The following is a 26,889-nucleotide window of genomic DNA, read 5'->3' as shown; positions in this document are numbered from 1 at the left end:
ACCCTTTCTGGGATTTAGGATCATGTTACTGCACAAATGATCACGTAGTGATCTAGGTTTACGAAAAGTCAAGGATGGGTGATCTCCTATGTAATCTTTAAGATCATTATCGGTCTTTAAGACCTCCCAAAACTTGTTGAGGCTTTTTTTCACTTCCCATGCTTGTGTATTATAGATTGTGATGAATCTTATTGTTTCTTTAGGCTTACTTTGGGATTAATCTATCTTGGGGAATATAAGATCTTGGCGATTGAGAGCATCCACTCTAGTAATAGCCTCTTTTATGCTTTTCGGGCTGTAGCCTCGTGTCAAGAATCTTTCACTCATGGTTTCTTTCTCTTTCTCAAATTTGTCAATTGTGCTACAGTTCCTACGGGCTCGTAATAATTCCCCGAATGGTATGCTGTGTATTAAATTGCGTGGATGGCAACTGCCTGCGTGAAGTAAGCTGTTGCCAGCCGCGGCTTTTCTGTATAGAGAACTCTCAATAGTATTGTTTTTTATCTTTAGTTTGAGATCTAGAAATTCCATGGTGTCCCTGCTTATCTGATGTGTAAATTGGAGGTTCAATTGATTATCATTTAATGCATTTACAAATTCAATGGCTTGTGTATCAGTGCCACTCCATACACAAAAGATATTGTTTATATAGCGCAACCAGAGGACGGCGTGGTCCTTAAACAGTCCGATCTTATGGACAACCTGCTCCTCCCACCAGCCGAGGTAAAGACCTGCAAAGTTGGGGGTGAAGCAGGTTCCCATCGCCGTCCCCTGGATTTGCTGGTAGATGTTGTTGTCGAAAAGGAAGAAATTATTACACAAACACAGCTCAATCATTTTAAATAACATTTCGGTATGTTGAAGAAAACATAGAGGTCTGTTCTGGAAAAACTGTCTGCAGGCTTCTAGACCCAAAGTTTGCGGAATACTAGTATACAGACTACAAACATCTAGGCCTAGCATGAGATAGTTTGGAGATCACTCAAAGTCACTGATTTGTCGTAAAAAATCGCTAGTGTCTTGGACAAACGATGGAAGAGACTGTACTAGAGGCTGGAGGAAATAGTCTACATATTTTGAAGCCTTTTCTAGGGCACTCCCACAGGAAGAAACAATCGGCCTCCCTGGTGGTCTCTGAGCATTTTTATGCAATTTGGGAAGCAAATATAAAACTGGCAGTTTTGGATATTTGCAAGCCAAATAAGAAAATTCATCATTACTCAGTATGCAGTCATCTTTCCACTTAGTAATTTGATTAGATACCATCAGCATTGCTTGATCATACATTGTTCTGGTTGTCAGGCAGTATCTACTAGTGTCAGATAGTTGTAGATTCCCTTCTTCTCTATACATGTCAAGGGGCCAGATTATTACGTTGCCCCCTTTGTCACTTTGTTTAATGACAAACTCCCGATTGGATTCTAGATCATTCAAAGCTTTTAGGTGGTTTTTGTTCAAATATTTCTTGTGTACAGTTTACGTGATTTCAATCTCTTTAGTTCATTGACCATTCCCTTTTCAAAGCAATTAATTGCTTCATAGTTGATTTGTGGGCGAAACACCGATTTCGGTTTGAATGGGGATGCTGCCATCAAATCCAGGGTTAAGTCACTGTTGGCTGCATTCAAGATGGGGTCATCGACCCTCCCGTCAACTTCGCCAACTCATGTACCACGTGTAAAGTCTCAATATCTCCTATTTGGAGGTCTAGATGATCGCTGGAGCGTTCAGTGAATTGTTTGCCGGATTTGTTTGTAAACCACTTTTTTAGTTTCAGTTTACGTATATAGTGGAATAAGTCAATTCTTGTTTCAGTATAGTTAAAATTAGAAGTTGGGCAAAAAGATAAGCCTAACTTTAAAACCTCCAATTCATCCTCATTCAATGTATAATTTGAAAGATTTACCACTGTCTTGATCTTCATGTTTTCTTGGTGAATTTGCCCCTTGTTCTTGTTCCCACCGGGCTGTCTGACTGCATAGCGTAGTTTGGTTTTTTGCCTCCTCTTCCTCCTCTTCCACGCCCTCTTACTGGGCTGTCGCTGTTGGCCATTGTATTTGACCTTTCTTTGGCCAACAGTTCGTACTCCCTTAAAAAACGTGCTTTTAGTAATTCCGCATCGTTGCCGTGCACATCCCGTGTTGGTTCAGTATCACACTGCATAATTTGTAGGGTTAGTTGAGATACCCCACTGGTGGAAGCTGAGGGTTCATCTCCTCCCATTGCTCACTCCGAAACGCGTAGGACGTTGTGTTTGAATAAATCTGCACTAAGAATAGAGGCCACGGCTCCCGTGTTGTTCCTTTCCGTGATCGAAGGAGGGATTACGCAGGATTGAATGTGTCTGAGTTAAAGGGGGTGGCTACCCCTGCCGTGTGCCCGCCGAAAATAGAGGCTTGGGAACAGCTACAACTTTGTGTTTATGTTTTCGAAAACCCTTGCCCACACAAAGATGCCACTTCAAACAAGGCAGCGGAAGGTGTGTGCAACCGGAGCACGAGGCGAGCGAAGAGAAGGGGAAGCAGGGAGCTGTGATCTCCCAACTCGGACCTTGCAGGTGAGCCGGGAAACACACCACGGGCGCTGCATTAAGTGGGGAACAATATCGTGGTAATCAGAGTAACGCTGGGGTGATTAACTACCCGCCAGCGTTATTATACGTGCAGCCCTGAAATATCGGTATTTACGTGTTTGTACTAAACCGTAAACTGAATATGGCAGACACAAGAAACACCAAGCGGAAGGCAGCAGCAATTAAATTGTTTAATAAAACTGCTCGCATCGACAATGGCGGCGACAAAGCAACAACCGCCCCCAACAGTGTGAGAGACAAGAGGAAGCTGTGGGATACTCTATGGAGAGTGCTCAAGAAAGAGCAATCTAAATGGTGGGAAGCCACGGCCCTGCAACACTACGTAGATTGTACCAGGGTGCCTCGGGGTTTGCGCATTTTTATAACCCCGACACTTCAACAAACAGACCCAGAGTTAATTTCGGAGTGGATGGAGAACAATCACATCTGTTCAATGAACATGTTGAAGTTACTAATTAAGTTTGCCGAAAAGGAAAGTGGAAAACTGACACAAGAGAGTGCAGAAATAATTGCGAAACTAAAGGAACTATATGGTGATGATGAATTCAACACTGAGATGGAGAAAATGAACAAACGGTTTGAAAAACTTGAAGAGGAAATTAAAATTAAAAAAACTATCAAAATTTGAAAGGGACGAAATCGACTATAAAAATGGTCAAATTCTAACCTTTGGAAAAAAGTTTGACAAATTACGAAATGAACACATTACCCAAACAAAATCTAATGAAGGAACACTACAAGGAGCAATGGGAGGAGATGAACCCTCAGCTTCCACCAGTGGGGTATCTCAACTAACCGAACAAATTATGCAGTGTGATACTGAACCAACACGGGATGTGCACGGCAACGATGCGGAATTACTAAAAGCACGTTTTTTAAGGGAGTACGAGCTGTTGGCAAAAGAAAGGTCAAATACAATGGCCAAGAGCGACAGCCCGGTAAGAGGGCGTGGAAGAGGAGGAAGAGGAGGCAAAAAACCAAACTACGCTATGCAGTCAGACAGCCCGGTGGGAACAAGAACGAGGGGCAAATTCGCCAAGAAAACATGAAGATCAAGACAGTGGTAAATCTTTCAAATTATACATTGAATGAGGATGAATTGGAGGTTTTAATGTTAGGCTTATCTTTTTGCCCAACTTCTAATTTTAACTATACTGAAACAAGAATTGACTTATTCCCCTATATACGTAAGCTGAAACTAAAAAAGTGGTTTACAAACAAATCCGGCAAACAATTCACTGAACGCTCCAGCGATCATCTAGACCTCCAAATAGGAGATATTGAGACTTTACACGTAGTACATGAGTTGGCGGAAGTTGAGGGGAGGGTCGATGACCCCATCTTGAATGCAACCAACAGTGACTTAACCCTGGATTTGATGGCAGCAACCCCATTCAAACCGAAATCGGTGTTTCTACCACAAATCAACTGTGAAGCAATTAATTGCTTTGAAAAGGGAATGGTCAATGAACTAAAGAGATTGAAATCACGTAAACTGTACACAAGAAATAATTTGAACAAAAACCACCTAAAAGCTTTGAATGATCTAGAATCCAATCGGGAGTTTGTCATTAAACAAAGTGACAAAGGGGGCAACATAGTAATCTGGCCCCTTGACATGTATAGAGAAGAAGGGAATCTACAACTATCTGACACTAGTAGATACTGCCTGACAACCAGAACAATGTATGATCAAGCAATGCTGATGGTATCTAATCAAATTACTAAGTGGAAAGATGACTGTATACTGAGTAATGATGAATTTTCTTATTTGGCTTGCAAATATCCAAAACTGCCAGTTTTATATTTGCTTCCCAAATTGCATAAAAATGCTCAGAGACCACCAGGGAGGCCGATTGTTTCTTCCTGTGGGAGTGCCCTAGAAAAGACTTCAAAATATGTAGACTATGTAGACTATTTCCTCCAGCCTCTAGTACAGTCTCTTCCATCGTTTGTCCAAGACACTAGCGATTTTTTACGACAAATCAGTGACATTAAGTGGTCTCCCAACTATCTCATGCTAGGCCTAGATGTTTGTAGTCTGTATACTAGTATTCCGCAAACTTTGGGTCTAGAAGCCTGCAGACAGTTTTTCCAGAATAGACCTCTATGTTTTCTTCAACATACCGAAATGTTACTCAAAATGATTGAGCTGTGTTTGTGTAATAATTTCTTCCTTTTCGACAACAACATCTACCAGCAAATCCAGGGGACGGCGATGGGAACCTGCTTCGCCCCCAGCTTTGCAGGTCTTTACCTCGGCTGGTGGGAGGAGCAGGTTGTCCATAAGATCGGACTGTTTAAGGACCACGCCGTGGTTGCGCTATATAGACGATATCTTTTGTGTATGGAGTGGCACTGATACACAAGCCATTGAATTTGTGAATGCATTAAATGACAATCAATTGAACCTCCAATTTACACATCAGATAAGCAGGGACACCATGGAAATTCTAGATCTCAAACTAGAGATAAAAAACAATACTATTGAGAGTTCTCTATACAGAAAAGCCACGGCTGGCAACAGCTTACTTCATGCAGGCAGTTGCCATCCACGCAATTTAATACACAGCATACCATTCGGGGAATTATTACAAGCCCGTAGGAACTGTAGCACAATTGACAAATTTGAGAAAGAGAAAGAAACCATGAGTGTAAGATTCTTGACACGAGGCTACAGCCCGAAAAGCATAAAAGAGGCTATTACTAGAGTGGATGCTCTCAATCGCCAAGATCTTATATTCCCCAAGATAGATGAATCCCAAAGTAAGCCTAAAGAAACAATAAGATTCATCACAACCTATAATACACAAGCATGGGAAGTGAAAAAAGCCTCAACAAATTTTGAGAGGTCTTAAAGACCGATAATGATCTTAAAGATTACATAGGAGATCACCCATCCTTGACTTTTCGGAAACCTAGATCACTACGTGATCATTTGTGCAGTAACATTATCTTAAATCCCAGAAAGGGTAATGCGGTCAAAGGTTTTTTACCTGTAATCAATGTAAAGCCTGCAAATTCAGCAGTAGCGTTAAATCTTTAAAATTTAACAACAATGAAGCTCCATGGGTCATACAAAAATATTTGAATTGCAATACCGAATACGCCATTTATACTCTCAAATGTCCATGTTCGAAGTATTACATTGGGAGCACCATTCATAAAGGCAAAAAACGTGTGTTAGAACATCTGAGGGCAATCAGCAAAAATGATAAAACTTATCTGGTAGCCCGCCATTTTCATGAGTATCACAAAAGCAATGCCAATCTTGTCAAATTTGCAGTTATTGACTGTATCTCCCCCAATATAAGAGGTGGTAATAGACTGTTGGAACTTAGAAAATTGGAGTCCAAATTTATTATCAGATTTAACACCATGGTGCCCCATGGGTTAAATATGGACGAGGAATTGTCGGTGCACTTGCATTAAATCAAATTATATGATTAACCAACTGAAAATAAGTTTTTGCTCGTGAAGATTTCTGATTGCTGTTTTTAGAAATGTGTGTGTTTACTTCAGAAACCACTTTTTGGCTATGAAGATTTTAACAGGACTTTGCCTCTATCGTCCTATTTGTTACAGATGTATATACAAGAATGATTGATCATGGATTACGCCGATGACCAAGAAAGCATTAGCCCACTGGGGCAAGACCATGTTTGACCCAACTTTAATTTCATTCTGATGAACTTTATTCGCTCTCATGAGTAGACATGGCCCACTTGGGCAGTATTTTTTTCCTTTTCTGTTGAAACTTTATAAGCAGTATATCATCAGGATATATTACGAGAATGGTTTTCAATATTACTGCTACAAAATATATTTTGAGTATGAAGACATTACGTAATTCACAAATTAAAACGTTAATCTGTTTAGCTCAAGGCAGTACTGGGCTTTAGAGAAATGTTCTCTATTGAGACTGTAGGTTCGAGTCTCGAAGCTGCCACTTTTTGTTGAAATAATCTGTTTCACTGGAAATATCGTATTGTACTCTGCAATTATATAATGATTAACTGCTTTGATATATTATGAAGCAAAACGATATAACTTGTCGATGTATTGACATGAAAAATGTGAGCTTAAATTTATTGTCGATCATGCTATGGGTCATAGACATACAAAACAAAAGTGAATTTGGCACGTTCCTACTATTATGAGCAATGATTATGTCTAAAACGAAAAGCACAAGATGTATGAGGACAAAGTATTTTGTTTATGTTTGTTATCACGTGACATATTATTTCACTTTATTATCCATGTTGAAACGCACAATTTTTGCCCGTGATTAAGGAGTAGACTCACTCCGAAACGCGTAGGACGTTGTGTTTGAATAAATCTGCACTAAGAATAGAGGCCATGGCTCCTGTGTTGTTCCTTTCTGTGATCGAAGGAGGGATTACGCCGGATTGAATGTGTCTGAGATAAATATATTTTTATATACTTTATACACACACACATATATAACATGTACTTAAAGATACATATACATATATAAATACATGCAGGCACGTCGGTTCGAGTTGACCGGGAATTGCAGTGCTCACCATGGGTGCCTCTCCCTGCAGCGGAACCACGTCGCTTTCAATATTTAAACACAATCCTTCTTTACGAAAGAAAAATGGGTCGCACACCATTAGTTTTCCACAGCATGCGTGATTTAATCTTGGATCATTTCAATTATACAGGATGAAAAGCGAGTGATCCATGCGTTTCAGTGTCCCTGACACCTTGGTCATGATCAACTGTTTTTCTCATTATTTAAAAGCCTTGCAAGATGGCCATTGCATCATTTCCTGCCCAATGATATTTAAAGTCCCGATGCATTATGGGTGCTGTAGTTTTTTTATGGTATATATAAAAAAACTGGAAAAAGCTAAACAACATACTTAATGTGAGAATACAGAGCTTTTCACTTGAGAATGTCACCTTTGGAAACAAAGCCTATTAATTAGGGATTGCATTTGTTATTTAGTTCCCTCAGGTTGGGCTTCGTAACTGCATGTCTCTCATTTCATCGTTTACCTCTAGAGGGACATAAAGGTGCATATATTTTATCTCTTTCTCATTTCATGATTTCCTTGTTTATTTTCTTCCCTTTCTTTTTTCTCTTCATTTCCTTCTTGATCTTTTTTTTGTGTTACTCATTTTTTCTTTTTTGTTTTCTTTTTCTTTTTTCCAAATATATTTGTGTCCCTTTTTACAAGTGTATATATAACTCCTCTGACTGATTTAGGCCGTGTGGATTCAGAGTTCGAAAATTTAGAATGGTTCCGCCGCAGGGAGAGGCACCCATGGTGAGCGCTGAAATTCCCGGTTAACTCGAACCGACGTGCCTGCATAAATCTCGCAGGAGCAGTGAACACTGATGCGAGCCCCTACGGGATTAAAGATCAACATACACACTGCTCGGGAGCGAGGTAAGAGTGTGTATGTACATAAATTGACTTTGTTGTTGAACACGCATTAGATAGCGTGTATTGTCAGTTACATGCCTCAAAAGGAACCTGCCATAGTGAAAATCACCGCATTAAGCTTCAATGAGGGAGCAAGCGTTTTGAAATGCTAATTTGAAGGGCGGGTTGTGAAGTACGCCTTTAGTCATCCACAGCAAAGGAAATAAAACAAATTAAATTAAAATACAACAAAGGAAGTAATTAAAAGCGAAAATGGAAAGGAGAGAAGCCAAACGCAGTGAATTACTAACTACAATGTTTGAAAAAGGAAGTGTGGAGAAAGAAAAAAATGCAACATCTGGAATACCGAAATCAGATACTAAAAGTAAATTGAGAATGTGGGAGGAATTGAGCCGCAAAGAAATCAAAAAATCATTGGAATTACTAACTTTGAAAAAATACCTGGAGGTACAAAGAGTGCCAAGAGTGATCTGACCAAGTTCAAAGAAGAACTAGAATCCCAGATTGAGATACAGGAGGATATAGTGAGAGAACGTAAACATAATAAATTCATACTGGACACAGTGGACTACGCAGAGGGACGCATATTCACATTCTCAAGAAAATATGACCATCTAAAACAACAGACCCCAATGAGCAATATGGGAAACATTTCCAGCAGTGCGTCATCCTTAGCGTCATCCTCAGTGTCAACGGACGTAAGTGAAAGAGAACCAGGCATGTCATTAGACCCCACAAAATTAACATTTTTAGGGGATATGCACCTCGTGCTGCAACAGAGACAGTGGTAGCAAAATCACACCATGCAACACCAACAAAGAGAAAGAGGGAAAGGGCGCCAATGGGCCCCAAGAAACCCAAGGCAAGGGGAAAGAGGCACAAACGAACACACGGAAAAAATTGGAACGGAGACACAGAGCATGCGCCAGAGGAGGAACAAGTGACAGATGAACTTCAAATAGTAAACCTGTCAAAAATACAAATCTCATTTTTAAAGAGAGGCACAAACTTCTGCCCAAAAAAGATGGACTTGTACCTCTATATAAAGAAAACAAAACTGGCAAAATTCTTTGCTGAAAATCAAGGTAAACAACAAAAAACATGCCTATTGGAAGATATAACACCCGGCTTATCAGCAAAAGAGTCAGAGAGTTATCTCACAGTATTGAATTTGGGCACAACTGAGGAGGACGAAATACCACTAAGTCAAGCAACTATGCAAATAGGAGCTGGTCTAAGTGGGAAAAAACCCAAATCAAAATTTTCCCCCCAGTTACCACCTGGCAATAAGGTGGAACTTTTTCAAGAAGTGGTAATTCAAGACTTATATAAAATCAAAGGATCAAATTATGAGGACAATCTAACACAACATGAGAGAGAAGCACTAGAAAAACTCACATCTGATGATCAGGTTGGAATCAAAATAGCCAATAAGGAAGGAAACATAGTTATTTGGGAGAAGACCACCTATAGTGCTGAAGCACATCGACAACTAAGGGACATCAAATACTATGAAAGACTAAAAATAAACCCAACTCCCCGAATAAAAAGAGATTTGGATGACAAACTGCAGGAATGGAAAATGAAGGATCTGATCGATGATGAAGAGTATAAATACCTAACAGTATCCCATCCAGTAACGGCAACAATCTAGTTTTCTGCCAAAACTGCATAAGGAGCAACAAAAACCTTGGGAAGACCAATTCTATCAGCGGAAGGATCAGTATTGGAGCCTGTCTCAAACTACATAGATCACTTCCTCAGACCATATGTGGCTCAATTAATATATAAAGGATACTAGTGACCTATTGCGAAGACTCCAAATTACGCCTTGGCACGAAAACTATCAATTAATCACGATGGATGTCATATCCTTAAATACCAACATAGGGAAGGACATGGGCATACATGCGTGTAATTATTTTCTTCAAGATCGGAACATCCAATACAGAAATCACAACCAAATGTTACTTGACATGATCTCGATGTGTCTAACTAAGAACATTTTCCTATTTGGTGAGGAGGTATATCGCCAAAATAATGGGACAGCCATGGGATTTTCCTTTAGTCCCAACTATGCCTGTTTAGCAATGGGATACTGGGAAAAGGAGATGGCATGGAATGCAGAAATTACCAATGACAGACAAAATTGTAAGTTGGATATGCTTTATTGACGATTTACTCATCATTTGGGAAGGGTCAGTTCTGGAATTCCTAGACTACTTTAACGTCATCAATAACAGAATGCCAGCCCTGAATTTTACCTATGAAATAAGTAATCAACGAGTGATCTTCCTGGACACACAAAGTTATATCAAGGAAAACCAGATCCAAACCACATTGCATAGAAAAAGTACTGCAACCAATGCCACATTAGAAGCTACCAGCTTTCATCAACAGTCACTCATCTCCAGCATCCCATATGGGGAGTTTCTTTGCATCCGAAGAATTTGCAGTGAAGAAACAGAATGGCACAAACATAGTGCTGCCACAAAGAAAAGATTCAAGAATCGTAAATACAGCACAGGCAATGTGGAAAAGTGTTGGACAAGAGCAAATGAGAACTCTCGAGAAGAATGCCTAATGGTCCAAGTGAAGAAAGAAATGAAGAGCCCGAACCAATACGACTAATAACTGATTACTCACAGAACAGCAAAGAAATTGCCCAAATTTTGAGAAAAAAAAATTGGAAATCTCGCATTTGGACGCAACTGTGAGCAAAATAGTTGGAAAACATCCAACGCTAACTTACCGGAGGGCAAGAAATTTGAAGGATCATCTCATCCACAGTCATTTCAAAACAAAGAAAGGGGATGAAACATGGTTGAAAACAAGAGGATTTCTGAAATGTCATACATGTGAAATGTTCCAAATCGCACAACAAACAAAAGAAGTGAAAATGGCGAATAACAAAATGTGGGAGATATGCCAATTGATCACGTGCAAAACACAATACACGGTATATGTCGTGGAATGTCCGTGTCCACTACTGTAGGTGGGAAGCACTATATGTGAACTGAAAAAAGGAATAATGGAATATGTAAGAGCAACAATCCAAACAGATAGATCAAATGCGATTGCGAAACATATGGAACAGGTTCATGAAGGAGAATGGAAGCAAGATTGAAATAATTCCGAGGAATGTGCGAGGAGGAGACAGAGAGAAACTCTTCCACCAGAAAGAATCTCGCCACATTCTAAATCTTCAAACTCTGAATCTACACAGCCTAAATCAGTCAGAGGAGTTAAATATTCACTTATAAAAAGGGACACGAATATGTTTGGAAAAAAGAAAAAGAAAACAAAAAAGAAAAAATGAGTAACACAAAAAAAAAGATCAAGAAGGAAATGAGAAAAAAAGAAAGGGAGGAAAATAAACAAGGAAATCATAAAATGAGAAAGAGATGAAGAATATGCATCTTTATGTCCCACTAGAGGTAAATGATGAAATGAGAGACATGCAGTTACGAAGCCCGACTGGAGGGAACTAAATAACGAATGCAATCCCTAATTATTAGGATTTGCTACAAAAGGTGACATTCTCAAGTGAAAAGCTCTTTAAAAAACAGTATAAAATCTGTATTCTCACATTAGGTATATTGTTTTGCAGGAAATGATGCAATGACCATCTTGCAAGGCTTTTAAATAATGAGAAAAAAAGTGAAGAGTTGATCGTGACCAAGGTGTCACGGACACCGAAACGCATAGGTCACTCGCTTTTCATCATGTATAATTGAAATGATCCAAGATTAAATCATGCATGCTGTGGAAAACTAATGGTGTGCCCCACATTTTTCTTTCGTAAAGAAGGATTGTGTTTGAATATATAAATACATGTATAATTATATAAATGCATATATACATATATATATTTATATAGATTTCTAAATATATATAGATCCACATTCTTTACCTGTTTACTCCTTCAAAACAGGTGCAGACGCTCTAGAGTATTTGTAGCAATCCTTCATTTACAAAATGAACATTCATTCACCGTGATGCGTTTCTGCTGCTGCAGTGCGCCGTGGTCACGCCCCCCCATGCGCAGTGGTGTCATTTCAGATCTCATTAGGAACGTTATCAATGCAGATATTAAATATATCATGAGTGATGTATTATGTGAGGGAATAAGCAGTGAACGGCAACAGCACAAATTATGTTACGTAATTTCAGGAGTTTAAGGGCCTGAATTAAATATTTGCAGACAGGTTACTCCGTCATAACGGTGACAGTTATCCCGTCCGCCCTAATATAAATCCAATTATCTCCTATGGGACTTATGTTTCAGAGGGTGGGATATCCTTACCATTGTGAGAGAGTACCCCGTTCGCCAAGATCTAAATGAGGGCCTATGCTATTTGAGATAACTATAACTCGTGATTATCAGTAAGTTTAAAATGTTACCATGTCACTGACATGTTCATCTAACTATAACAACACTTAAACCGTTGTTTTTCTCAGTGAGTATCTGAGTGTTTTTATGATGCAAAGTAACAATATTTAAGGTGCCCTTTTTAAGTAAGGCAAACCTATCGGTTTTATTAAAGTATCAGAACATCGAAATATAAAAAATCAGGCCTATTGGCTTTATCAAGGGATCACCACATCAATGTATATAAAGCTGACCTATTTGCTTTGTCAATACATCAAAACTATAATGTATCAATAATTATAATCTAATGTATTTCCATGTATATGCAGGGCAATGCTTAATAATAATTACTGTCCCATAATAAATCCTTTTTCTTCAAAACAGTCATAAACATGTTGAGTGTGTCTTTAACATTCTTCAAGCTACAGAGTGAAGCCATATGAATAGCAACAAGGGGTTCCCATGTTTCAGCTGAACAGCATACAGCTCCAGCTCAGAGTGCTTTAAAAATATAATAAGCCCTCCTGGGGTCATAAATTAATTGACCAGGGAAACTTACTGCAATTATTTTTTTTAATGCTCCTAGGGAGGTCTGCTGCGCTCTGTGCAGACCCCACAATATTAAAGAAAATATTGCCCGGTGCCCTCCCCCGGCCCCTACTAGGGACACCACAAGCATCCATTAAAAAAATTATGAGGCGTTTTCCAGCTGAAGCAGTGAATGTGAAATGAGCAACTACTTTGCTTATTTAACAGTCCTGCTTTATGTTATTTTTATTTGCAGCAGGAGGGTGTGGCCCATGTAAGGCCCCAGCTGGCACATCCCCATGGCCATTGTTCAATCCATTTTTTAGGAGCATGGGGTTCCCCTACCCAAGCTATTTGAGGCCCATAGGACATCAACTACTAGGGCCAAAATCTTTGTAATGGGGAGAGGGTATTTGATACCCCTCCTGAGCAAGTTGAAGGCTCCAGCAACCCCATCATCACAGGGCTTATATATTTTTTATTGGGGAGGGGACACACAGCCCCTATCACAACCTTTTGTAATGCCCTGGGGTCCCCATTCTATGGGCAATTATCTTCTTTTAATGGGAAGGAGGCATGTGGCCCCACTGCCAAGCCTTTTGAAGGCCCTGTGGAACTCATCACCTGCAGCTGCTGTAATTTCTATTTAGGGAGGGGGTGGGGCAATCCTTCTCCAGCCATATAATGGCCATAGGCAGCCCATCCCTCGGGCCCAGTGGCAGCAGTGTCCTGGCGAGCCCATCAACCTTGACATTGAGTTGTTCCGTGTTCAGGAGAGCTCGAGCAGAAAACAAAAAATCCAACTCCAACTCAGTCCCATACTCTTCTGGCAGGGAATATAATTTTGCTCCTGCCCAGCAGGAGCAAAAAAAAGCTGCTCCAGACAGATGGTAGTAAAGCAATGCAACTTGATTCCAGCACAACCAGCATAGGTGAAGCAGCAGAGCTGGCAGGGCCACTGGAGCCCTAGGCCTCTCCTTACAGTCCCAAGACCCTTTAATTGCTGTTGATGCCCCATATGGGATGAGGGAACCTACGGCAACCTTTCATTAAATTAGGCCCCCAAGGTAGAGTCAGCACACTTGCCTCCCATAAAATAATAATGTGCCTCCCGACGCCCATGGGAGGATACCAATTAAAAAGGGCAGGCCCACCTTTTTTTCAATTTTGCACCAAATCCACTGAGATATAAAAAAAAAATTGACCCCCCCCTCCTCTAGGCCAAGGCATTCAGGGTATCACTTTATGTTTTTTTAACCTTTTTGCAGGACAGAGGACTGAGTTCCATAGTACTAAAATGGCTGCTGCAACATCTTTTTTTTAAATTGTGGCAGCCAATCAGATCTTATCTTATGATCTGTTGGGTCTGAGGATCCTCCGAGGTGTGAAATATACATACATTTTGAACCTAGATTCCCAAAATACTACTGAATAGATTTACAGAAAAGCACGCTTTCTGTATCAAGATCTCGCACTGTCAAATTTTGTGTAATTCCATTCAGCCATTTTGAAAGCATTGCTATTGAGTTTTCCCATGGACACTGCCTGGGGAAAATGCATTTTGGGTCCCTCCTTTTTTCCTTGGCCAGCTTGATGGATCACTCCAAATCTTTCCAGGAAGAAGTTGAGGTGTATGAGAATTTTTTTTCTGAAAATGATTTGTAGATTCATCACATGGTGCAAAAGATATGATCAAACTAAAATATCAATTTCCAGACTACACTGCTAGGGTGTGCCTCAGGGTCCAACAACTTATCAATGCATCAATGCATCTTTCGCCACTACGATGGGGAAATTCCTAACCAGAGCTCCCCTTAAAACCCGAAATCAGTGGATTCCTTACTTTCCAAAGCCTCTGTAGCCCAAGTCAGAGTCCTTGGTGGTCAAACGAGTTCGACTTGCTCTCTTTTAAGGGACACCCAGGAAGACCTAAAATATGCACCACACCTTACATAAGAGACATTTTGTACTGGTTACTGGAGGTGATTCGCCCTGATGAATGCAGAACTGTGAGAACGCACACCAGGGCAACAGAGATTCCCTCATTTGCTTGGTGTCAACCCCTAAGACAATCAACACCCCACAGTGTGCATGTCGGTATTAAAGAAAATAAGTGTGTGCTTTGGTGCTAAACAAGGCAAACTGACGTGCTTTAAATATATATTCAGAATTAACACCACAGTTATAAAAATCAAATGAGGCCCACAGCAATACCAACACTGCAAGAGATCATACAATATATTACAATACTAATTTGAAAGAAATAGATTGTGATAGACTTTATAGTCTGGAGAACACATTACATTTATAACTTGTGACTGAAGGAACATTGTCCAATGTTTAAATCTTTCTTCTCAACTCCTCTCAAGTTCTACTCACCACACAACTTGCAAATCCTATTCCGCCCAATTTTGGACTGATGTAATTCCACACACCAATGCTTCCATGTCGGATTCTCTGTCCCACTGAGAGCTCCAGGAAAAAAAGTGGGATTCCTATCACCAGCAGCAAAATTAGATATGGCACAAGGTATGCACCTATCAGAGCAAGAAAAAGTATACTTAATCTACAGTAGAAGGAAAAGTATATTTAATCTACAGTAGAAGGATAAACATTTTCTGCAAAATGCATGGAAACTTACTGTAGTTATCCTATCTGCCTTAGTATTCAAACAAGAAAAATTGTGCACTTTTGAGTTTCACCTTTAAGATTTACATATGACAGTGCCACCAAACATCACACAAGCCCATCATTTGGAATTTAATTTGCACTCAATTAAAAATAAAACAGATTACAAATTATTATAACCAGCCTTCTGTTCTCTGACCCACATTTCACCTTCCAGTTTGTCAAATCGCCTTGGGATTGGCCTGTGGTGAATACTGCCCTTGACTTTCATTTGACCCCATTCTCAGACATTAGGGAAGCATTTAATGCTCCACCTGCCGGGTCACATACTGCGCTTCACTTTTCTATCATCATTCCACCCGGCACTGCATAGCCCCCGGTCTCATTCACTACATGCTCGGAGAAGGTGGAAAATGAGAGTGAGAAAGGCATACTCTGTGCACTTTTTTCCGGGGATAATGGGGCTACATGATTATTCCCCATTCTGTAGGAACTCTTCATATGTTTGTGTGTTTGTGGTAGGATGGTATCTACTATTGAACTAAATAAAGCAACAGATCAACAACTTAATTAAAATAACAAATTAATTCAAGTCGTCAATTCTTTTCAAACTTTCATGAGCGGCCAATCAATTTATGAAGCTCTTATGAAAGCATTTTTTGAAAACTGACTTAATCAGAAAGGTTGCAATATCTTCACACACAGAATGCCATTCTGTGATTTGGAGAGGGCAGAATTTCTCTTTGGGAGGCAAGGTTTATAGCCACATTGCAAATCTGATGTTTATTTTTTGGACCATTGGAGTGGAGGGAAGAAAGAACAAATCAATGCACCGACAATTAATTTATAGTTATCACAGAATCACTTTCGTTCATATGCACAGTTTACTAGTACTACATCTGTGTACCAAGGTCTTTCTACTGATAGCTAATTAAGGCATGGGCTGAGGCATGAGATGGCAGAGAGGATGACCACAGTAAGATAGAAGTCAGGGCCTGCTTGATTGTTTTCAGCTGAAGTGTAATACATCTTCTTCGAATGGTACCTTAAGGCGTACCGTACAGCTAGGCCAGAGTCTGTTAACTCAGAGATCACTTCTGAGTCTTATCAATGAGGAATGTATAGGATTTGGGCAACGCTAGCCATGTCATTTTCTCCTCTGAAAAGCCAGTATGGCTGGGAGAGCTTTAGTTAAATGCTCATCCTTTGCTTTTCGAATAGCTGCTTGAGTAGTATCACAGCTGATCACTTGCCAGGTTGATGCCTCTGAAAGAACAGCTTGGCAAGTGCCCAGTCAGTCAGTCAGTCATATGTGTCACAGTACCTTCAGAAAACTGATAGATTTTGGTCAAAATCGATCTCCTACTTTAAGGAAGACTGTAAATAATTGATTTTGTTAGCAAAGTTTAAGGTATGGGTAAGTTGTGTACTTACCAAACACTAAAAACAATAATCCCTTTAGGCTCTTTTTTGTGCACTCATCACACTCTTCCAATCATGACTCACTCTGACAGCACCAATTAGAACCCAAGAGCATAATGTAGAAAAATCATGAAACTTTATTATTCACTGTGTGTTAAAATCTTTAATCTTTTTGTTAAAAACTTGTCTCTCAAGAGATCTTATTACAAAGTATAAAAACCCTTTTTTTAAAAAAAAAAAACAAGCAATATCACAAATAAGGGAGAATTTTGAAATTGTACTCTCTAAGTCTCAAATCAACACCATGTCCCACATAGGAAAAAACTTAGAAAACAATACCATGTAAGTGCTCTTGCATCACATACAATGTATACATAGGTATTATTTTTCCTTTTTTCACAAGATATTATTACAAGTTAGGTGTGTACTTTATATGAATGCATGTATGATTGGTTTTGCCAACAAGATGCACATAAACATAATTCTGTCTTTAAAGATGTAGTTTGTGTTTTCCTCAAATCTTGACGTATCAAATAATTTCTGTATGGAGACATCTGTTGGTCATCAAACTGACAACCTTTGTCTTTACGGAGACGCGCCCATCGTTTTTTCGGATGGCTGGCCACAAACATTTCATGGTTATAGATATGGGCAGCAGAATTGGATATTCAAGGCTATCACAGATGAGATATCAAAGAGAGAGTAAATATGTTATGTTATATGCTTAAAGCGCGTGAGTATACTCCAAGGAGTGTCCCGGAGCGAACCTTGAGGAGTGAAGAGAGAATGATTAAATAAAGAGCAGTGTTTTCAGTCTTTTTTTTAAGAGATTGGGGTCCTGGATGCTACAAAGAGCGAATGGGAGCAGATTCCAGGCCGATACCGCCCTAACGTGCGCTATGAGACCTGACCTTGTTTAGCTGTATCAACGCTACTAACAGAACCATCATTATACCCTGTATAACTACAGACGAGAACAGCCACCTGGAGTACCAAAATATCATATTATGACATGATACTTCTATTTTGAAGTACCAGGATTTTCTTCTTAAATACATGGCTTCCTGATGAAGGCTCTATAGAGGAAACGCCCGTAGTGGACCACACAGCCATGATAAATAAAAACAGTTGCATCATATACTCTCTATTATCTCATTACTGTCCTTTACAGACAGACGCTAACATCATATATAAGAAGTTTCCTGCTATTTGATATTAGCTTTCGAAGGTTTGATTATTGAAAATAGAAAAGCATGTACTCATGATATGTGTAAATTTAGAAATTGATAATTCATTGTGATGTTCCATTGTGCAATATAGAAGAATGAATGAGGATGTATGATTGTATGATTGAGACCTATATGAGTATTGATATGGATGGTATTTTTCAGAAGAAGTATATAATATTGTATATGGATTGATATGTATATATTTATTAACCCTTTTGCTGCTAGGCCTTACCCCCAGCCCTCACCCTCAGTCCTCCCTCCACTCCCCCCGTGCTAAACCTTTTTTTTTGGCTTTTTGGGGAGGTTTGCGCTTAGGCACCTGTAACTTTTAGTCCACATAAGGTACCACACCAAATTTGTGCCCTTTTCTTTACACATCATGGGTATTTGAAAGGTACCCAGGGTTTGTGGATTTCAGGGGACCCAGAAATTAGCCAAAATACAGCTAAATGCTTTCTTGGGGGAGTAAAATGGGGAAAAAGTGCTGCAGAATAAAGCGTCTGGTTTTTCCCCTGCAAACATTATCAACAAAGGGTTTGTAGTGCAGAAATCATCATCTTCCCAGCTTTCAGGGACAAGCAGACTTTTGTCAGAAAACAATGATTTTTACACAGATTTGGCATTTTACTTGGATACAGCCTATTTATGCTACTTTTTGTGCTTTCAACCTCCTTCCAGTTAGTTGTAGAAATGGATGTGAAAGCAATAATGAATCGTGGAAAGCTATACATTTCTGAAAAGTAGACGAAATTCCGAATTATAAAAAGGGTCATTTCTGTAGATCCTCCAAGGTTTTTTTTTAATAGAAACTAACAGTTGAAACTAAAAGAAATTGAAAATGAGTTGAAAAAACAGCCATTTGTGCCAACATTTTTACCCGTAACTTTTAAGTATGATAGATGTTTGAAAACAATAAACCGTTACATCTGATGGACCCTTCTGGTTGTGGGGGTATATAGGACAGGTAGGTTCACCAAGCACCTGAGTAACCTAGAGCCAATAACTGAGAAGCGTCTTGCAGTAGTTTTTCTTTGTGCACGGGTATATAGCAATTAATTTAGTAAAATATAAAGAGTGAAAAGTAGGTATCAATGACACCTATGTATTTCTGAAATGGGAACAAAATTAAGAGTATAGAAACAGTAGCTATTTGCACATCTCCAAAATTGTGGCATGTGAATTGTAGGACATTTTTCAAAGTCATTTCTTTTTTACACATTGTCTTACATTAGGAAGGCAGAAATGCATAGAAAGTCAATAGGTAATAGTTGCTCTACAATTCTGAGTTCCCCTATGTCTTCCGATAAAAATGGTACCTCACTTGTGTGGGTAGGCCTAGTCAGGGCCTGACTGGCTACCGGGCGTTTTGGTGTGCTGCCAAGCTGGGGGCTGATTTCACTGCGGTGAGGGCTGATTTCGTTGATGGGGAGCTGCGTGTGCTGCAAAATAAACAAAGCAAAACGAATGGTTTCAAGCACACGCAGGTCCCCATCAATGAAATCAGCCCCCAACTTGGCAGCACACCAAAACGCCCAGTAGCCAGTCCGGCCCTGGGCATAGTGCCCACGACAGGAAACGCCCAACGTCGACTCACCACATTTTTACAGTGAAAACTGACCCTTTTTTTGCTAAGTGCCTAGCTGTGGATTTTGAACCCCAGCTATGCCAGCACCTGGGGAAACCTAGCAAACCTTAACATTTTTTAAAACTAGACACCCAGAGGAATCCAGGGGGGGTGACTTGTGTGGTGCTCACCAGGTTCTGTAACCCAGAATCCCTTGCAAACCTCATTCTTTGTAAAAAAAAACATTTTCCTCACATTTCTGTGATGGAAAGTTCTGGAATCTGCGCGGGTCCACAAACTTCCACCCATCTCTCATTCCCCAAAGTGTTCTGATAAAAATGGTACCTCACTTGTGTGGGTAGCCCTAGTGCCCATGACAGGAAACGCCCAACGTAAACCCACCACATTTTTACTGTGAAAACTGACACTTTTTCCGCAAAGTGCCTAGGTGTGGATTTTGAACCTTAGCTCTGGCGGCACCAAGGGAAAACTAGCAAACCTATACATTTTTTAAGACTAGACACCCAGAGGAATAAAGGAAGGGGTGAATTGTGCGACTCCCCACAGGTTCTGTTACCGAGAATCCCTTGCAAACTACAAACTTTGTAAAAAAAAAACAAATTTTCCTCACATTCCTGTGATGGAAAGTTCTAGACTCTGCGGGGATCACAAAATTTCCACAAACCCAGCGCACCCCAAAGTCTTCCGATAAAAATTGTACCTCACTTATGTGGGTAGGCCTGGTGCCCGCGACAGGAAATGGCCCCAAACACAACATAGACACACCGCATTTTTACAGTGAAAACTGACCCTTTTTTTGCAAAGTGCCTAGCTGTAGGTTTTAAACCCTAGCTCTGCCGGCACTTAAGAGAAACCTAGCGAACCTATACATTTTTTAAACCTAGACACCCAGGGGAATCCAGGAGGGGGTGACTTGTGTTTCTCTCACCAGGTGCTGTTACCCAGAATCCCCTGCAAACCTCAAACTTTGTAAAACCAAACAAATTTTCCTCACATTCCTGTGATGGAAAGTTCTAGAATCTGCGTGGATCCACAAAATCCCACCTACCCCATGTTCCCCAAAGTCTTCCAATAAAAATGGCACCTCACATGTGTAGGTAGGCCTAGTGCCCCTGACAGGAAATGGCCCAAAACGCAATGTGGACACACCACATTTTTAGAGTGAAAGCTGACACTTTTTTGGCAAAGTGCCTAGCTGTAGATTTTTAACCCTTGCTCTGCTGGCACCTAGGAAAACCTAGTAAACCTATACATTTTTTTAAATAATATATCAAGGGGAATTCAGGAGGGGTGACCTGTGTTTCTCTCACCAGTTCCTGCTTCCTAGTATCCTCTACAAACCTTAAACTTTGTAAAAAAAAAACACATTTTCCTCACATTTTTGTGATGGAAAGTTCTGGAATCTGCGTGGATCGACAACATTCCACCCACCTCGCAGTCCCCAAAGTCTTCAGATAAAATGGTACATCACTTGTGTAGGTAGGCCAGGTGCCCGTGACAGGAAGCGGCCCAAAATCCAACATGGACCCACCAGATTTTTACAACGATAACTGACCCTTTTTTTGCAAAGTGCCTAGCTGTAGATTTTGAACCCTAGCTCTGCCGGCACCTAGGGAGATCTAGCAAACCTATATATTTCTGATAACTACACACCCAGGGCCATCCAGGAGGGGGTGACTTGTGTGACTTTTACCAGGTTCTGTTACCCAGAATCCCCTGCAAACCTCAAACTTTGTAAAAAAAACTAATTTTCCTGACAATTCTGTGATGGAAAGTTATGAAATCTGCGTGGATCCACAAAATTCACCCTCCCAATTCCCCAAAATCTTCCGATAAAAATGGTCCCTCACTCGCATGGGTGGGCCAAGTACCTGCACCAGGCAAGTGCCCAAAACGTATTGAGGAGACATCAAAATTACCTATCAGTACAATACCTGGTTTTGCAAGGGGGCACCTGGGTTTTTGGTCCCGAGCTCAGCGGCAATCTTGGGAAACCTACTAAACCCACACATTTCTGAAAGCTAGACACCCAGGGGAGCCCAGGGAGGTATGGCTTGAGTGGATCCCCCAATGTTTTCCTACCCAGAATCCCTTGCAAACCTTAAATGTAGCTGAAACAAATCACATGTTCCACAAATGTTTTGTGTGGGATCACAGTGCCGGCACAAATGTCCTACCATACAGCTTTCCCCTCAGACTCCCGAGTAAAATGATACAGCCCCCTAAGCACTTAGAAAGGGAAACTGCAATGAGCCCATTGGCTCATTTCAGTTTCGGTTTCTCTGCAATGACGTGAGCGCGACGCACATGAGCACTGATGCTTCGGACGGCCCCCGGCCGTTTGACGCACCAAAGGGGTTAACTGTTTTCTAATATAATAAAAGTACAACATTTGAATATATATTGGGTCTCTTTGGTCACATATAAGAACGCTCCCAATAGAGTAGCGATTTATGCCAGTAACAATAACATGTATAGTTGCCTAATAAAATTTTTAGTACAATTGCTTTATTTATCCCTGACTTAGGAACTTTATTACTCCAAAGGAGAACCCCAATTTATTTTCAGTCAGTCACCAAACTGAGCCAGGGATTCCAAATACTCTGCACAGTAATTAAATAAACTGCAAACTATGTTGCCAATGCTCTAAGAGATGGGTAGTAAATTGCGTGCAGATTTTTTGCAACTTGTCTCTGATTTTGCTAAATCTTCTGATGCAAAGAGTTGCAGCATAAAATCCATAATGAATATTAATTATGCAGGTCCCTATTTGTGATCCCCTAAGACTAGCTACAAACATAGAGTTGGTGACCTGCTGGGAAGAGCACACCACCATCATTGGGATTGCATCACCAAAAGGAACCTTTGTAAAGCAGCCCTTGTTCTTTAAAGGAACAGGAACTGCTTAAAAAATGGTTTCCTGTTTAGGAATAAATAGGGAAGAGGAGGCAGTGGTCGCCTGATTTACTGCCTGCTCCCCCCTAGATCGCCTGACAAGATTTCTAATCTGTAACCATATCCTTTAAGGTGTAAATAGCTAATCAGTGGTTTGCTTTCCCAATTGCCGTTGCCAATTATTAATACATACCCAGTGGCAACTGGCACTGATCTGGGGTGGCGGGGCGAGGGGGTAAGGAGGTGTAAAAAAAGAAATTCACATACCTCCTCGCCGCTCATCTCCCATGTCGTCTCTTCTCTGTCGGCTGACCAGGCAGCAGCCAGGCTCCCCAGAGCAAATCACAACGCTGCAATGCAGTGTTGTGATTGGCTCCCCTAAGCCAATAGTAACGCTGCAATGCATTGTTGTGATTTGTCTGAGCGCCATAATTCGGTGCTCAGACAGAGACTGGATGCCTGGGCATGTTCTCCACTCAGGCTGTAATGCAGCCTGGGTGGAGAACATGCTAAGTGAGCATGACTGTTTAGTCGGCCCGAGACGGCCGGCCAATGCAACAGGCGCACTTCAGTGTGCCCACCACTCCTCTTCAACCATGCTCTGTGAGCAGAGCAGCCCTGCCCCAACCCCAGGCTACCACAGCAGGAAGGAACATATTAAATTATAAAAATATCAAGTTATAATCATTTTATTTTTCCTTTCCTTCATTTATGCAATGCATTGGGGCGACACTCTGCCACCATAGACACTTCATACAATTACTACTCCTTTCTTGCCAACTTCCGAAGTACAATTTGTGTTTGCAAACTCTGTGAGTTTGCAAATATTTTGTTAGAGATTCATCCACTTACCCCTATGTTTTGCGTTAAAGGTGACTCAACTTTGACCTTTATAAGGATTGTGATCATCTACAATATAACTATAATCAGTTATGTTCATTTCAATAGGACAGGCTCTAATTTTTCTTATATCCTAAAATGTGTTCCTTTTATGATGGTCCAGTTTTTTAGCAGTCATTTGTTAATTCCGTACACCAGGCATTTAGGGGTCATGGTGAAAAGGCTGCATTTTTCTTTAGCTAAAGCCCTTCCTATGTGAATCAGTGTGTTGAACCGCATTTCAACATTACACAGAGAATACAGATGGTACACAATATAAAGCACCTCCAGGACCTTCTGACACACGTCCATTTCTCTGAGGAGTAATAAATCATGGTTTTGGTGCTCTCCGTCACCTCTGAAAACCACACTCTACAGCTATTCCACAAGCTCTCCCTTGCTATGTTGAAAAGAAGATAGGAAATTCGACAAATGACTGAAAAAGTCCATTCTGACTTATTTTTGTGTGGAAGACCGCATAGCTCTTTTTGAGGTCAATACACAAAGCTAGTGCAATCCTAGGTGTTGCAAAGTATGACTGAGATCAGGTATGGGGAAGACAGCCCAGCTGAGATTTAGAGAACTGTAAGGCACGCTGAGCAGATGACCGCACCCTCCACTGCCGAAATGGGAAGAGCCACAGTTGGCGCACTGTAAGAGGTGCAGTAGCTAAGTATCCAATGGGGTGACACTGAAGAGGTTAATCAGTCAAGAGCTACCCCTGCACCAGTCTCAGTAAATTGGAGTGGAGAACTGCACCAAACCTGGTGCTCTGGGGAACTCTCAAGGCTGAGGGAGCGCGACAGGGTGGGAAGGAAAATCTTTGGGGGATTTTTTGGGGCTAACGCTGATTTACATAGTGTTTGATGGGGGACCCACACAGCAACTGGAGGAAATTGGTACTTTTGTTTTTGTTTTCAGTTTTTGTATGTTTGCAACCATTGCAACGCATTTGGGGAGAGATAGTATCAATTCCAGAGAACACATACATACCAGACACTGCGTAGCTCATTCAGTCAGGTTGCTTGATATTACACAACGATTGCAAGCTCACGTTGGACAGGTCCATGCCATATTCCAAAATCAGATGCTCCCATTTATTCAGCATGTAGTTAGACTGTAGTTAGACTGAATAAAGCACCAGTTAAACACCTGACACTATCAACCTCTTGAAATCATGGAAGATAGTTTCTGCTTCTGCCTCCTTCAGCAGACACATCTCCTCAAGTGGAACTTGGGCAGGTTAAATACAGGTAGTTCCTTAATCAGACAACCATAAAAAGGTGGCCGTGGCGATTCTCAGCGCTAAACACTTTCACAGGTCAAACCTGCTGAGGCAGGAAGAAAGAAGTTTAACAGTGATATTCATGCTAGGCTCCCAAACCATGACAGTTTTATCACTTTACTGCCCAAATGTAAACCAGATATCCTTTAGGAAATGCGGCATCGGAAATATATTTAGGAGAGTGGAGGGGAAATGATTATAGGAGGCAATATAAACCTCATCCTGCATGGGGCAAGTGACCACTTGACACAAAGATGCACCTCGACACAGTTCAGAGAGTGGCTTATCTTGATGGAACTAGTAAGATATATGAAGGGGCTGGGAGACAGCACTCACCACTTTTGCTGGTCCCTGGCCCTGGAAGCACCAGCACTATACTACGACCCCTGACTGGAGGAGAGGAGGGGCTGAGAACGCCTGAAAAAGCCAACGCCGGTCCCGCAGCGCGGGAGACAGCACTCGCCACATTTGCCGGTCCCTGGCCCTAGAAGCACCACCACGTTACTACGACCCCTGACTGGAGGAGAGGAGGGGCTGAGGAAGCTTCAAAAGGCCAACGCCGGTCACGCAGCGTGGGGGACAGCACTTGCCACTTTTGCCGGTCCCTGGCCCTGGAAGCACCAGCACTTTACTACGACCTCTGACTTGAGGAGAGGAGGGGCTGAGGACGCCTGAAAAGGCCAACGCCGGTCCCGCAGCGTGGAAGACAGCAATCGCCACTTTTGCCGGTCCCTGGCCCTGGAAGCACCAGCACTTTACTATGACCCCTGATTGGAGGAGAGGAGGGGCTGAGGACGCCTGAAAAGGCCAACGCCGGTCCCGCCCATCATAGACCGGAAGACGCCGGGCTGGGTACTAGTAATGGATAGAAGAGTGCTTGGAACAAGATCTTTGCCACTCTTAGAGCGAGAAGGAAGGCAACATACCAGGGCAAGAGGATGGGAAAACGAAATACACACATGCCTATTGCTAAAGCAAGGTCATTAACTTTATCAATTAATAACTTTCTAACAACAGCAATTGGGGCAATAACAAGTGAGATAGAGTCGGTGGAGGAGAGACTGGGGGAAACACAAAGAGCCCTTCGAAATAGTAATTTGTCCATGATTGTCCACATGCACAAAGACAACACAGAGAACATTGTTCTGTTATTATTCAGGAAGGGGGAATCATTAATACTCTTTGCCCGCCACCATGTAAAAAACCCAAGGCCTGTGGAAAAACCAAAAAAGAGACATTAACCTATGGCGACACGGAAGAAAACCAAGCCCCCCCCCACGAAAGGTAGTCACAAAAGCCCACGTACTGGCTGTTGCCACGGATACTATGAATACTGAGCCTCTGGAGAGACTGTATTAACTACACACACAGTAAATTCAGTGGAACTATAATTAAATAGGTAATTGACCCTTTGGTAGTGGTCTTAAATAGTATTGATGTTTCTTTAAAAATATTAATTGGATCTAGTATTTCAAAGGCAACCTCTGCCCTAGGGGGTTTAACTAATTCGATTAAACCCTCCCTAAATATAAATTTGGACACAAACCGGGCTTCCTCATCCTTTCTACCCCCCCTTGATATCAATCCCTGTGGGTGGTGACACTAATAATATTGAGACACCAATGGAACTCTCAAACGCACAGTTAATTCAATCAGATAAAGTATGTCATGGTCCTTCTAAAGCCATCTTGGAAAATGGAGAGTTTAGTCATAATGGTAGGAATATTAATTCACTCTTAGCTGATACAAGGAAAAGCCATTTGAGAACATTCCATTTACCTCCAGAAGCAACTCCTTATGTTATTGTTCTTAGAAATGTTCCATCCTTGCCTCACGGTAAAGAAGAAGATTGGAAACAACTTAAAAACAAAACAGTCCACTGGTTGGTAAAGACCTTGGATTAGTCCGGTTGTGATATATTACATGATAACATCAATAGTGTTGAACGTATGTCCTGGTTAGGTTCACATACAAAAACTGAAGTAGGAGAATCTATTGTGGTGAACTTTAGGGATCGGAATTTGTACATTGGCTCATGGATAGGCTTGTTTGCAGT

General features: G+C 41.0%; 1 protein-coding gene across 1 annotated transcript in view; it reads right to left on the bottom strand.

Moving 5' to 3' along the window:
- The window catches only part of SLC6A15 (solute carrier family 6 member 15), a 316,654-nt gene that overhangs the window by 189,385 nt on the left and 100,380 nt on the right, over nucleotides 1-26,889 (bottom strand). The window contains exon 3 of the mRNA XM_078674224.1: nucleotides 15,290-15,447. Coding sequence (XP_078530350.1) covers nucleotides 15,290-15,447 — 158 coding nt within the window. The remainder of the gene's footprint in view (nucleotides 1-15,289; nucleotides 15,448-26,889) is intronic.

The sequence above is a fragment of the Lissotriton helveticus genome, chromosome 1_1 (assembly GCF_964261635.1).
Source record: "Lissotriton helveticus chromosome 1_1, aLisHel1.1, whole genome shotgun sequence".
Classification (NCBI taxonomy): Eukaryota; Metazoa; Chordata; class Amphibia; order Caudata; family Salamandridae; genus Lissotriton; species Lissotriton helveticus.
Note: the sequence above shows the minus strand (reverse complement) of the source record. Positions and strands in the feature narration are given on the sequence as shown.